This window comes from Budorcas taxicolor, chromosome 3, assembly GCF_023091745.1.
Source record: "Budorcas taxicolor isolate Tak-1 chromosome 3, Takin1.1, whole genome shotgun sequence".
Taxonomy (NCBI): Eukaryota; Metazoa; Chordata; class Mammalia; order Artiodactyla; family Bovidae; genus Budorcas; species Budorcas taxicolor.
The window spans coordinates 34,290,300-34,306,334 of NC_068912.1; the positions used below are offsets into that span (position 1 = coordinate 34,290,300).

Consider the following 16,035-nt stretch of genomic DNA (forward strand, 5'->3'; position numbering starts at 1 on the left):
TAAGCATGCCAGTCTTCTGCATTTAAACATTCTTGAAAATACTATTCAATTCAAACTCAATTCTTTGCTGAAGCCTCCCCTATTCCCTCTGAACACAGTCAATTAATACTCCCTGCTCTGATGGCTGGCACAGATTATTCCCTTTCAGCATCAGCCCTAGAGGTTAATTTCCAAAATTAAGCCCCACACTGTCCTTCCCAGTCACATCATCTCATTTTATCTCTAGCCAGCTCTAGCTACTCAATAAGAAAAAAATTTTTGACTCTCTTTCCAGCTCCTAATCTCATAAACTGCTAATGGGTTTTTCTTGATTTTGATTAAAATGGTAAACTTTTTGGTACAACCTGAAAATCCTTCCACATCTATGTAATTCTCCTTCAAAGTGACCCTAACCAGGTTCAATCTGATCCTACACAGGCTAATGTCAAATACCAAAACACTAATACTTGAACCAATTATTTTAATTATTTGGGTTGGGGGTCTGTTTAGTATTCCACTAGCCCTAAACTCAAAAGCATGATCCTCAAAAGCACAAAACACTGCCTTCTTTCTGTGTCTCTATCCCCAGTCTAGACCACATTCTAGGGCAGAGTAGACACGTAGTAACTGTGGGGAAAATGGCTTGAGTTTCTATGAGAGTCAGTGGTTGCCTAATCACATTTTGCAAATGCCAGTTCCAATAGATGGAATTTTCAATGTGGGCAGTTAACAGAAACAGGACATTTCCATTCCTCTGCTATCTTTAGTCAGCCCCACACCCATTCGTGGTTACGCCTTCAACTCTCACCTCACAACTATACTTGACAATAAATTAGGACTCACTCACAAGTCTCCTATTCTCCCTGACCTGTACTTAGGCGCTCAGTCATGACCGACTCTTTGCGACCCCACGGACTGTAGCCCACCAGGCTCCTCTGCCCATGGGATTCTCCAGGCAAGAATACTGGAGTGGGTTGCCATGCCCTCCTCCAGGGGATCTTCCCAATCCAGGGATCAAACCCAGGTCTCCTGCATTGCACGCAGATTCTTTACCATCTGAGCCACCAGGGAAGCCCCCTATTCTCCCTATTCCCCTCTAAACTTCATTCTCAAACCCTGTTCCAGCTCTCTTATACCCATTATCCGCTTCAGTGAAATTAACTGCTATCAATCTGTCCTGCCCACTCTATATCCAATACCTGAAAGAGTGTAAGAAATGTTATGAGTGCTCATTACATATTTGTTCACTGAATGAATGAATGAATGAATATCTTAACAATAAAAGATGGCAGTGAGTTGTGAACAGGACAAAGATAAAGGACCTCCTCTCTGAGAAAGATTTTTCTAGGAAGTTAACTATATACCAATCACCAAAGAGACTAAAAGTGCACTAAGAAATTTTTATTAAACTTAATTGATATACTAAGAATACTTGCCTGCCCATAACCTCTTCTGGAGACACTCCTATTTCATTTGGGGGTTGGAAACTACAGGATCTGGGCCATACCCCTCTCTATGACTGAATAATCAGTAAATACCTCACACAGGACCCACCCAGTCACAGGCTGACAGAAGGCCTACACCCTGTGTGACCTAGCTCCAAAAGATGAGTGGGTTAGTGTTAGTCGCTCAGTTGTGCCCCATGGACTGCAGCCCACTAGGCTCCTCTGTCCATGAGATTTTCCAGGCAAAGATACTGGAGTGGGTTGCCATTTCCTTCTCCAGGGCATCTTCCCAACTCAAGATCGAACCCGGGTCTTCTGCACTGCAGGCAGATTCTTTAACAACTGAGCTACAGGGGAAGCCCTGTCTGAACCATAGCCACTCACTCTATTTTGACTTTTTAACTGTAAAATTTTCCTTAATAGCCAGAGCAGATGTCACCATTAATGACGTCAGTGTCTCTCTAGGTATGAGAAGATGCAAGAATTGGAACTCATAAAATCTTTTCCTGAAAGGATCTAACTATCTGAAGGCCTGTTCTGACAGTTTTTCCCAGAGCACAGAGTGCCTCGTTTATGATTTTCACCCTGAACTCCTTTCATGGGTGTTGAAAGTCAGCAATTGCAGTAGCCATGATTGTATTTCATGACCGTTTTATCCCACGGTGCTGAGAATGTCCATTCTCAGGTTTGGCAAAGATTTTGTTGATAGGCCACTCAATGTATTGTGACTGGAGTGAGTGAGTGAAGTCGCTCAGTCGTATCCGACTCTTTGCAATCCCATGGCCTGTAGCCTACCAGGCTCCTCCGTCCATGGGATTTTCCAGGCAAGAATACTGGAGTGGGTTGCCATTTCAACCAGTCAATTATTGGAGGACTCTGCACTAGAAGACACAGAAAAAGTCATCCTGAACTACAAGGTCACAATGTGTGAAAACTTAGACTACCACTATAGCACATCAACACCAAAAAGGTATATTAGTCACTCAGTCGTGTCCGACTCTTTGCAACACCATGGACTGTAGCCTGCCAGGCTCCTCTGTCCATGGAATCTTCCAGGCAAGAAGACTGGAGTGCGTTGCCATTCCCTTCTCCAGGGGATTGTCCTGACCCAGGGATCGAACCCAGGTCTCCTGCACTGCAGGCAGATTCTTTACCATCTGAGACATGAGGGAAGTCCCCCGCTAAAGGAAAGGATTCAGAAAGTTGGTGTGGAGAGAAAACAGCATAAACAAATACACACAGAGACTCAGAGATGTCATGAGAGAAAGACTGCACAAAAGAAGACACTAAAGATAACTGAGGGAAGAGAGAGTGTATGGGACCAAGGAGACAAAAGGGAGAGGAAGACACCAAGGAGAATCAGTAAAGACAAAGTAAAAAGAGGCAGAAACAGTGGACAGTGAAGACAATGAGAAACAGAATGAAGGCAGACAGCAGGTGGCCAATGCCAGCACTGCTTCAGTTTCTGCAGCCTGATTTTTCAGCTCTTCCTGCACTTTCATATATCTGTCTCTAGTTTAACAGAAATTCCCCTCTTCAACTCTAAGCTAGTTTGAGTGAGTTTTCTATCCCTTGTGACCCAACAAAACAAAACCACCATGACCACCACTTTGAATGGAACTGGCTTAAAAAGCTAATTATAATCAATTACCCCTTTCCTGGCCTTTAAACCTTTCTAAGTTGCTTCAATTAAATACTGAATATAAGAAGAGATATTTATGACATGTGTGAGACAAAACAAATACATGTGTACCTATCACTCAATATAAAAAGTTAAACATTACCAGTTATCTGAAGTTACCTATGTGTCTCCTCCCAGTATCAATTACTTTTTCATTAAATATTTCTAGAAGGCAAATACTCAATAAGGGATGGGGAGAATCTTTTTTTAATCTCTAACAACCAAAATATGTCTGGCTTACACAGTGGTGTAGGGTTTGTTCAGCTTCACATCTTTCATGGACTTGATCCTATCATTTTACAAGCCATATTATAAACCACAAAGTAGAAAGTTAACGTTCATAAACCACCTAAATGGGGACAAAATAGTTTAAAAAAGGGGGGGGGGGGGGGCAGCTCACTTAGCCAAGTAGCTCTCCTCAAAATATTTTCACTTGAAAATATGAACAGTGTTACTAAAGATCATGTGTTTTCTTTGGACAACAAGTCAATTAAAAGGGGGAAGTAGGCTCTCTTCTTCACTTTTATGAAATATAACAAGTGTGCTTAAGGGATCAGTCATTTGTGAGCAAGAAGGGGGTTCATTTTGTGACTGCTGCAATGTTCTAATCCTGGCTTCTGGTGAGTAACTTTCCTTTTATTTCTTTGAAAGCAGAGCAACATAAAGTCACTGTAGTGCTAAGGCTAAATTACATGGTATATACATGTGACCTGACTGAAAACTATTTTTGAATAGGCACATTTCTTACCAGCTAGCTCTGTCTCAAAATTTTCTTGTGAGACAGAAATGTGAAATACACATTTAACCCATATAAATAATTCATAGCAGTGATGTCCTACAAAGTAAACTGTAATGTTACATCCATTCATCAAATTTTCACATTTAAAAATATTAGAATCATATCGCTACCTAAGTCTCAAACATTGATGGCAGCATACAGCACTTTTCTAAATGCCTATTTAATTGAATGCAAATACCAACTTTAAAAATTTACCAATAACAAAATATAAATTTAGTTGTCTACAATTTCAATTCAGTTTCAATTCAACTTCAGTTATACATCCCTATGGATGTCTACAATTTCAATTTCCTTTACCATATAAATGCTCACCAATGCTGTAAGTCAAACCCCAAAAACTCTGGGCTCATACATGTATTTCCTTCTACTAACCTTTATCACAGCATGAATTAGTAGTAGAATGGCAAAAAAGAAAGGTAATAAAGGGGAGGAGACTGCAAAGTCTCCAGATGATTTCCCCCAAATTCTATCTATATTTATCTTTATCTAGGGGCTTCCTTGGTGGTTCAGTGGTAAAGAATCCACCCATAATGCAGGAGATGCATTTCGATCCCTGGGTCTGGAAGATCCCCTGGAGAAGGAAATGGCAACCCACTCCAGTATTCTTGCCCAGGAAATCCCAGGGACAGAAGAGCCTGGCTGGCTACAGTCCACGGGGTCGCAAAGTTGAACTAAACAACAACAAATCTTTATCTATTCATAGTAAAATGTAGCTTTTTAAAATCAGCTAGTAAAAATTCAAATCAATACTCTTCAAATCTGCTGTATACCTTACCTCCTACACTCCTCCCATGCCAACCCTTTACTCCAGGGCAAACCTATTTGCTCATTCGTATTCTGAGTCTATGCGCATACTACTCCCTCTGCCTGGATGTGCTTCTCTCTACTCTCTGCCTTAAGAGTTCCTATTCATCCTTCAAAGTCTATCTCAAATGTCACCTCGGAGAGGACTTCCCTGATATGTCTCTCCCTCCTCCCAAAACTGGCTATTCTTTCTATAACAACATTCCATTACCACTGTTTACTTGTGTATCTCCACAACTTGAACTGCTTAAGAGTTTTGTCTATTTCTCATTTATATCTCCAGGTTAGCAAAGTACCTGTGTACACATAAGACAATCAGATACCTAATCATAAATAAATCAATAAACAAGCCTCCTTCTGAACACTGAAAATCAAAAAGCTTAATAAAAAGTAGCCTTGACTAAATGCAATGCAGTGTCCTGAATTGGATCGTGCGGCAGAAAAAGAACATTCATGGAAAAACTGCTGAACTTCAAATACAGTGTGAAGTTAAGTTAACATTAATGCATCAACATTAATCTCTTAGTTCTGACAAATAAACCACAGCTATGTAACACATCAACACTAAGGAAGATCAAGCAAATACTATACAGGAACTCCATGCATTATTTCTGCAGCTTTCCTACAAACCGAAAATTATTCCCAAACAAAAAGCTTACTAAATAAACTTTTAAGTAGTCTAGAAAAAGTTGAAAACTACAAAATCAATGAGAACATGAATGTGGACTTTAATTGCAACTATAATAACAAAAAAGAATAAGAAACATACGTGTCTTCTTAGACATAGACAAAGAAAGGAAATTATTTTCAATAATCTGAAATGAGCCTAAACATGTGAAGAATTATTAATGCTGCAAAATGGTAAAAAAAAAAAAAAAAAAAAAAAGACTTCCATCATTAAACTGAAGTAGTTCAATTTTTATTTTCAGAAATACATACATAACTCAATATTAAAATAACTTGCACAGAAAGGTTAAGACTGTGCCATCATGTCACATACATCAGAACCAGAATATCTACATAAGTCACTGTAGTATTTATATCATTACTTCAAACCGAGTCCTGTTCTGAAGTTAACGATTCCCATGTTCTAACTGCAGTAAATAGAGACGGAAATGTTCTATTAAAGGTTATCTCACTCTAAAACAATCCTTCTGTAATTTATAGTAATTTGTAAAACAAAACTTCAAGGTCAGGGGCAAAATTCATTTCCTCATTAGTTCAAAGCAGTGACTAAAGGGGAGCTTTGCTGCTCAACTGATTTTAAAATATTTTTAACCTAATGATTCTAAAATTATATTGGTAAGTTCCAAGGTCATATCTAAGTATAAAATACTATCCATTAAATAAAACCTATAAAAACTAGAGATTTCAATACATGACTAAACAGAAATCCAAATACAATGTTTAAAGATAACATGTTCATAAGTTCTCAGAATTCAATGGAATACTATTTTACTTTTAAAATCCAACTTGAAAGGATAAAGGAAATTTTTTGAGTATTTAACCAAGTGTAGATAGGTTGCACGATCAATCACTACAAGAAGATTAATTACAATATGACAAGAACCAAGTTATACTGCTCATTTTTAAAGAGGTCTGACTTAAATGGTCCCTATTTTACGAGTGTAATAAGCGTTAACAGCAGGCCACGTGAATAAAAGCAGGAAATACAAGAACAATTTAAATATACAAATAGTATATGTTTCAATCCTGGCGAGACATGCCTGCCATGCCAGCTGTATAGATTTATACGAGCAGCTAAAAAAATTAGGACGCCATCTACTTTTAAGCAATGAAAATTTTTTGAGATGTAAAATACTAACAGCACTCAAAAAACTTAAGACTTTTATATGATTATTAAAACATTTATCTATTTGAGATACAGACATGTGACTATAGCAAAAAAAAAAAGTACTGGAACAATGTATCTCAGCTAACCCTTAGAAGTCCTAAACTTTAAATATCTTCTAAGTTAAACTCAAAAATCAAAGGAAACTCATGTCTAAAGACTATATCTGGGAACTCCCTGGCAGTGCAGTGGTTAGGACTCTGCACTCTCAGTGCCATGGGCCCTGGTTCAATCCCTGGTTGGAAACCAAGATCCCATAAGCTGTGCAGCACATCCAGAAGGAAACAAAAGACTACACCCTCCCGAAATTGTTTCAAAGATCACCTAGGCCATTATTCAGGTACAAATCAAACAAATTTGGTCTTTCTGGTATCCTGTCTTTGCTTGGTTCTTATCAGATGTGTTCATTTCTGTTAGCACCTAATAGCAAGAAATCAAAAATAGTGTATTCCATTTACATACAGTGCTGCATCAAAACTGGAACAATTCAACAGTGATCCTAACACACTGTTATTCAGTTCAAGCAGCTTGAATTACAGAAATGACACGGATGACTGCTGCATAGGTAAAACAATAGCCTGCATAGATAAAGGTTTAAAGATAACTCTAACTTGCCCAACACTGATAAAGAATTAGACAAAATGAAGATAATTAAAATAGGTAGGAAAATCAAATACTAGAAGACTTTATTTATATCCTCTTGAATACTGACATACAAGGTACTTTGTGAATTTGTCTTTCAAATTTTAAACTTGTTTCTAACTATCTTCCTAAACAGCTTTATTATGTTACACTACTTTCAATCAAACTCAAGAAGAAGAGAAATAACACAAATATAGCCTTTTTAATAACTTGCTAAAACATTCCATCTAGTTGACAATATTAATTTCACAGACAAGAGACCTCTGAGGTTGGACCTCACTGTACGGAAAAAGGAAAACAAAGCTCAGAGATGAGGACTGCTCTTCCAGCTTTCCGTCTCTGCCCTACATTACATGCTGTCTCCTACTGCTCAATTGAGTTACTAGTCCAAATAGATGGATTTTATTAGTGCTAGTCTGCTGTATTCTGTTGACTACAAAACAAATGTTTTTAATTAATTTTTATCGGAGTATAGCTGCTTTACAATGTTGGGTTAGTTTCTTCTGTACAGCAAAGTGAATCAGCAGGACATATACATACCCTTTCGTTTGTGGATTTCCTTTCTTTTCATTTAAGTCACCACAGAGCACTGAGTAGAGTTCTCTGAGTTACACAGTAGGCTCTCAATAGTTATCTATTTTATACCTAATATCAATAGTGTCCATACGTCAACCTCAATCTCCCAATTCATCCTACGCTATGGACTTCTCAGGTGGCTCAGTGATAAAGAACCTCCTGCCAAGCAGGAGATGCCTGCTTCAATCGCTGGATCAGGAAGATCCCCTGGACAAGGAAATGGCAACCCACTCCAGTATTCTTGCCTGGGAAATCCCACAGACAAAGGAGCCTGGTGGACTACAGTCCACGGGGTTGCAGAGAGTCAGACGGGACTTTCACAAAGAGTCAGACAGGACTTAGCAAATAAACAGCAACAACAACATACTACAAACTGGTAATCTGAACAAATTTAGTGTCCACTGCTCTAGACAATTCTTACAAGACCCACATTTTAATTTTTTGGTCTTTAATGCTAATATTCTAGCTTCTGAATACTTAAAGCATATCTTCCTTCCCATTTCTCCTAACAAGCCCCACTTCCGAATAAAACCAAACAGAAGAAGACATGGCATGGATAACTAAAATCTAAGAACAATCTCTTTGCCAAATGTTTTTACCTACTCTCTAACAAAAACCTCTAAGCAACGTTATCAACAAGGAGAAAAATGGTCCATTTTCCCTCCTCCCTTAGCTCTGGACAATTTTCTGGTGCTCATAAAAATAACAGGGGGAAAAGTCAGCCAGGAAAAAGTAGGGACAATGATGCACAGATTCTGAACTGATTATATGCATTTAAGAAAATTAATTCCTGAATTAAAAATCAAAGGTAATTAAATTCAAGTGACATTAACTACTCTGGTTGGATGTGTTGCTGTTTTGTTTGGCCTTGCCATACACCATGTAGGATCTTTGTTCCTCTACCAGGGATTGAACTCAAGCCCCCTACAGCTGAAAAGAAAATCTCTGAGTTGGATATGTTGATAATGGGAGTTTAAAATCTTGCATCTACCTGAAGTTGAATTTAATTACATCTCCCAACCACACAAAATGACAACGTGATGTTGAAAATTAGCAGCCATGTTCTTGTGAATTAAAGAAAAACTAAACAATGATATGTTTAGCTCTTCATCTCATTCCATTAAGTTCAGCTTACATTTAATGAGTGTCTACTAGCTAGGCATTATCATCTATCAAACATTAACTCTTTAGCCAAGCCTTTTTAATAGAGAACTTGGCCCACCTAGTCCCTGAAAGGGTCAGCCTTATGAAACTCATGATACCCCACAGCCCTGCCATATTCCCACCATAGGTAGGCACCTGACAGGGATGGGCCAATCTGATATTCTTTTCCAGGAACCCAGAATGAGAATCCTGGGAACCTGAGTCAGACGATATGAAGTACCTGAACTACCAGATTAGGCAGTGTGTGAGCCAGAGGTATCACAGTAAGTCAAAATTGAAGACCTGAAGGGAAGTAGGAGCAAAGAGGTCCTGAGTGAGCAGAGAAAGCTGATCTGAAGAGGTGACTTACCAACAAAGCAGAGCAAGTGACCAGTCTCTAGGAGAAATGGAGGGAGGGGACATGTATTACATTCCACATGCATTCGACCTGCTTGTATTTCATTTCTTATCTATCCTTGGATGTCTGATGCCTATAAAGTTGCCTACTGTGTCTTTTCAACAAAGACCTCCTTGACTGGAACAAGTATGAATGAGTTTCTATTTCTTACAGGCAAAACACCTTAGCGTTATACTAGGTGCTGCAGCAGATATGAAGATAGAAAAATACCAAGTTCACTCAGCTTTCAAAGGCCATACATAGTTGGGAGCTGCTAAGTTTACAAATAACCATAATATAAGGTAGATGATAGCATAAAAAGTACTATGAGGTTTCAAAAAGAGGGATACATCACATCCAACTCAGAACATCAAAAAGGTTTCATGGAGGAAAGGAAACTAAAATAGTAATTATAATAGATGGTGCTTGGGATAGTTAAAAAATATATTTACAAGAAAAATACAATGTTGGAGACATGAGTGGAGCTAATAACAAAAAAAAATAATTTTACTGGTCCAGGAAATACCAATATCTGGTTTACAACTGAGTCACAGAACTTGGCAACTGACTGGTTATATGGATAAGAGCAAGCAAGGAGTTAAAAAAAAAAGTTCAGTTTTCAGGGTAGGTGATTTTGAGAATGACAATCCCAGAACAGAAAGGTTCACAGGAGGCGGATTTGGAGAAGAGAAGTCAAGAGGGGAGGCAAGTTCTGTACTGGATATACTGACTTAACACAAGTGGCAGTGAGCAGTTCATTAATCACTGGGGAACTGCAGAAAGAGAAGCCATCTCAAGCACAGTAAATGGTTTTCTCAAAATTCCAAGTAAAAAACCTTTAGACAAAAGAGGTAAAAGATTTTCCAGTGTCTAGGTTTTTCCTTTGCATTTTGAATGTCCCATTTTTGCCCAGCTACTGATTTTCCTGGTCCAAAGATGACAGACTTTAAGGAGGTTAGGCAGTATCATAGAAAAACCTGATGAAAATATGGTTCTTCTCTCCAGAAAACCCCACGTAACCACAAATACTGCTAACAATTTTATAAAGTTTATGGATCTTCTGAAGCCCTAAGGAGTACACACATCCCAGGTTTTTTTTTTTTTTTAAAGGCATGATGTGAAAGACCCTGTGGAAGGAGAGAGTGGGTTGGAAGAAAAAGAGGAAATATCTGCAGGGACTCATCCACTCCCTTTTCCCCTCCAAGCAACTAGAGCATGAAGCGGCACACCATGCGGGAGAGGCAGAGTGAAGAGCGCAGAGCTCAAGGTCTGCAGTTTTACCAACCATCTGTAAGAGAAGGAACTATTTTTATCAGAGAGATATCTGCCCCCAAACTAAAAGATTTTTAGTAGTAGTCTAACATTGGGCTGGAGGAAGCACAGCTGGAATCAAGATTGCCGGGAGAAATATCAATAACCTCAGATATGCAGATGACACCACCCTTATGGCAGAAAGTGAAGAACTAAAGAGCCTCTTGATGAAAGTGAAAGAGAGTGAAAAAGTTGGCTTAAAGCTCAACATTCAGAAAACTAAGATCATGGCATCTGGTCCCATCACTTCATGGCAAATAGATGGGGAAACAGTGTCAGACTTTATTTTTCTGGGCTCCAAAATCACTGCAGATGGTGATTGCAGCCATGAAATTAAAAGATGCTTACTCCTTGGAAGAAAAGTTATGACCAACCTAGATAGCGTATTAAAAAACAGAGACTTTGTCAACAAAGGTCCATCTAGTCAAGGCTATGGTTTTTCCAGTGGTCATGTATGGATGTGAGAGTTGGACTGTGAAGAAGGCTGAGCGTCGAAGAATTGATGCTTTTGAACTGTGGTGTTGGAGAAGACTCTTGAGAGTCCCTTGGACTGCAAGGAGATCCAACCAGTCCATACTAAAGGAGATCAGTTCTGGGTGTTCATTGGAAGGACTGATGGTGAAGCTGAAACTCCAAAAGTTTGGCCACCTGATGCGAAGAGCTGACTCATTTGAAAAAACCCTGATGCCAGGAAAGATTGAGGGCAGGAGGAGAAGGTGGGGACAGAGGATAAGATGTTGGATGGCATCACCGACTCGATGGACATGGGTTTGGGTGGACTCCAGGAGTTGATGATGGACAGGGAGGCCTGGCGTGCTGCAGTTCATGGGGTCACAAAGAGTTGGACACAACTGAGTGACTGAACTGAACTGAATAGACTAAAATATGTTTAATATGCTAAAAATTATTTTTAACAAAACACAGTTGCAGCAACCATTACAAAGTTAAAGGTCCCATTAAATCCAGAAGTACTAAGCACCCAACTCTACGGTCATTCCTGTACTTACAACAGAATTAGCATACTCAGACAAGATCACAATATTGTAACTGCTGAAAAGGATACCACACTTTCAGACTGTAGAAATGCAAATAAAAGACACAAAGAATAGTAAATTCTTATAAGAAACAAACCAACCTATTCTTGCATGTGAATTTCAATTTTTTATGCCAGTTTCTTTTGCCCAGGCATGAGATGCATCATCACAATAAATCAAAGCTATGAATCTTATGCCAAACAAATAGCAAACATTATAAAGAATATCATCTTATGAGAGTTTAAAATAATAGCATATTTATCAAAGCACAGTCCGATTTTCAATAACAAGCATATTCAGTCAGTAACATGCAGATACTTAAATGTAAATAAATTATAAAATATAGGGTTTAAGTGAATTAGATAGTTCCAACCCAGTATTCTTGCCTGGAGAATCCCATGGATGGAGACTGGTGGGCTACAGTCCACAGGGTTGCAAAGAGTCAGACACGACTGAGCGACTTTACTAACTAATTAACTACTACTCTGCATGCAACTTAATTTTTGCCCTGCCACTACCAGCAAAATCCTAAAGAAGAAAGCACTAACCTCATTTTGTATAACAATGCTTTCTCAAGGTCTGCTAAGGGGAACTATCAAGAAATGGATCGAGACAGCACAGGAGTAGATCATTCAGTAACTCACAAAACTAAAAGATAATGTTTAATTCCTTTTACCACAAAAGAGTTGTATTAAAATTCTTTGAAGGTCTCTGAAAAGGGTTCATTAATATTTGAAAAATAATCAAATATCTGTCTGAAACACTCTTGAAAAAAGCAACTAAAATGACGTTTTCCAATCATTGTAACAGAAGTCACCGTTTAGTTAGTATTTATTTGCTGAACAGTTTACATATATTATCTCATTTGAGCTTTAGAAATAAGTATCACATCCCCACTTTATATATGAATATAAGACTCCTAGGGTTAAGTTACATGCTCTGGGTCTCACAGCTAGTAAATGGAGGTGGGAATTGAATTCAGTTTTATGTGACTCCAAAAGCAGTGCTCATACCCATTATACCAGTGATTCCCAACTTTGGTCACATCATGCTGCATGCTTAAAATTATAATACTTGTACAGACTGCCAAATAAACTGGAGGGACCTGATGAAAATAACGTACATTTTTTTTATATTATAAAATTATGACATGAAAAATAAAGTATAAAATGTTATAGATGATATTAAACACTAATTGGTATAAATCTTCCAAATCAAATATTTTCAATTGCCAAACTCAGAAAGTGTACTGGTGGAATCATACCAAAAATGTTCAAATATCATTCTAAATGCTGTGAAATTTGAAAAGTTAGTTACAAAATGATTTAAAATCATAAAAATGATTTAAAATTTCAAAACCATAAAACATTTGCCAACAGCACACTGCAAGCCTTCCTATGCACTACCATCTGCTTAGGAAGCCCTGTATAACATAATTTTGTTTCTTTATAGAATATTATGATTAGACACCAGTATATCAAGAGCTTCTCAATAATACATCTAAAAGAAATTTAAACAAAAAGTAACAAAACAATTATAATACTGCATTCCTCCTGAATTTCTATAGTAACTTTAATTGGTAACATTCATTTTGTTAAAATAATAACAATGACTGCAACTTAGACCAAGTTTGATAGTTTTACAGAGAGGAAGTAAAAATGACTTGCATGTGTATCAAAGGAGGTATTCAACAGCAAAATTATTTGTTTACTGTGATGAGTGCATTTTGTTTATAGAAATAGCAAAGAAGATAACTTTAATTTCATATATGTGTTATGTCATGACTCAAGCAAATGCATCTCTCTCTGCAACCTGCTTGAATCTGTTCATTTAACTTGCTCAAGATTAAAAAAAACTTACTTAAAACAATGAAATTGATTAAAAAGGAAAAGCAAATGTAGTACTTTTTTACCTACTGCTTTTGAAATTTCCTAAGTGATCATGTGTTTAATTTTGTTTTTAATTAAATGCACTATTTATAAAGTCCTGTATTACAACAGCCTAATATCCTGAGGGGATCTCTGATTATGAATGTAAACCAAAATAACCATAGAAGATAAAAACACACCTTTACTTTCATAACCAACTGATCGATAGAAACAATGCTAATGCCTTGAGTACTATAGTTTATATCAAACACCTGAAAGGTCCCAAGGAGCTATGTCCAACAGTAGCTGACACACGCTGGTTAACAGTTTATATTTAAGCATCTACTACCTACCAGGGACCATGCTCATTCACAAATGATACCCGTTATATGGAAGAGTAGCAGTTTGGAACTTCAAATTTTTTTTTCATACATTCTGTAAGATTAAGTATTCAAACTGAAGGCTCAAACTCCAGTGCATAACCTCCTCCCTTTATTCAAAAAGCTGTTACCAAGGATTCTACAATCTACAGACTGTCAAACACGTTACCATGAAAAGACTAGCACGAGCACCCTGAACACAGAATAAATCCTGGGTTACGGCGGTGCGTTCTGTCCTCTGGAGCTTCACACCATAAAAATTTGGCACTTCTCCTAAAGCAACTTCTTTTTCCCCAAAATCAACTGTTTTAAAGAGCAAAGTTCTACTGCTTACAGAAACCATTACTTCCATTTATTCTTCCCTAACAGATCCCTAGAAAATACTAACAGTGAAGAAAAAATGTGGCCTGATTTATTGGTAAGCTGACATCAGAGTATTCTATATGATTCACTGAGCTTCTAGAAAACAATTTCTCAAAAATTCTAAAACCAACCAGGCTGAGTAAAATGCATCTGACTGTACATAAAAACTACTTAAAACGAATGTCAAGTAAAATAAACAGTAATTCCTGAAGGCAGTATTTTTCGTTTGAAGAAACAAACAAAAAACCCCAGCTCAACAGAAGTCTGTCACAATCACATCTTTTACAGTACGTCCAATTCCATAATTAATCCTAAGATAACTGCATTCCCACTGCACACCATCCCTAGCAAATATTCATCAACTCTCACTGTGTAATCTATTGTCATCATCACATCCTATGCCACAAACCTCAAACAAGACAGTCTTTAAATATCCTCAGCTCACACCAGCTCTTATAAAAACAGTGGAAGGAGTTATAAAAACCTTAAGAAAATAAAAATAATAGGAAATAGTGGATAAGTACACACAGCCTCTACACTCAAACTCTTTCCCTTTACACCTGAGAACTTTTCAGTTATTTCAACCATACACCTTTATGTTCCTGGATGACCCAGGGTTCCTCCACCTCTGCGAGAGCTCAAAATGTCCACTCTCTAATAAATGACAGGGTCCTACGTGACCACTCTGTTCAAGACCCCCTCTCTATTTATATTAATTATTCAAGCCCCCCCCCCAGCTCTAATGTCATAAAGTATCACCACGCTCCAAACTCACAATCCATTATACAAGCCCAACACACTCTCCCGTCCTCAACACCAACTCACTCTAACCCTTCCCTTGAAAAACCTTCTCTAACATCAGCTCTTCCTTTATGAGCTTTTCCCATATTCCTAATACAGTCTCAATGTCCTACTGGACCACATTTAGAAGCTCCTTCGCTAAACACAATCCCAGCATGGTGGCACACCCTCTTTCCAACCTAATTCCTACAACCCCAAAACCCCACCCCCTCTTCATGCCCTCCGGCACCAGCCACAACCCCACACCCCGCCCCACGTCCGTCACGCCCTCCAGGTTATTCGGGGTCCTCTCCTCCCGCCCGGCCCGACCCCCCATTAGGACTCTCAAGTGCCTGGGCCCTCTAAACCACCCCGCCAGCCCCGCCCCCAGCCCCTCACCGAGTAGCAACAGCTTCACTTCTTTGGCCGCTTTCTCCCCGTCCTCCCGCAAGTTGCGGTCGATCATCTTGCTTCGCTCCACCGCCGCCTTATCTTCGGCGCTCAACGTGCACCCCATGGCGGCGGCGAAAGAAGGGACCGGGCCGGGGCTCACTCAAAAACCGCGGAGACTGCGGCTTGGCAGGCGGAGACACAGTCTACTGCTGGGCGGCGGCCCTCTCCGTCAGCTCCCAGGGCGCCCAGAGAAACCGGATATCCGGCGTTTTACGACACTTCCGGCAACGCCCGCGGCCGTTACTTCGACCTTCTTAGCTGGGGTAAAGGAGGCGTAACCAAAAGCGGAAGTACAGGGAGAGAGAGAGAGACCAGGACGCCGAGCGTCGGTTCCGAGATGTAGGGCGGCCCTGTCGAGCTTACCGGGCGCCGCTCGACTTTAATCCCCTTTCACCTTTTTGGCTGTCTTTTTTGGATGAATATAGAGATACCAGGGACTGGTTTCTCCGGTTCAAAGCACCCTCCCGAGGTCGCACGGCCGATTGGCGTGGGGAATGGGAATTCCCAAGTAAAAGCCCGCAATCCGCA

The 16,035-nt window shown here is 39.1% G+C and overlaps 1 protein-coding gene across 1 annotated transcript in view; it reads right to left on the minus strand.

Moving 5' to 3' along the window:
- GNAI3 (G protein subunit alpha i3) overlaps positions 1-15,614 on the minus strand; it is a 44,377-nt gene extending 28,763 nt beyond the window's left edge. The window contains exon 1 of the mRNA XM_052636599.1: positions 15,454-15,614. Within this exon, the coding sequence (XP_052492559.1) occupies positions 15,454-15,571 (118 nt within the window). The 5' untranslated portion in view covers positions 15,572-15,614. The remainder of the gene's footprint in view (positions 1-15,453) is intronic.
- Between the last annotated feature and the right edge of the window lie 421 nt (positions 15,615-16,035).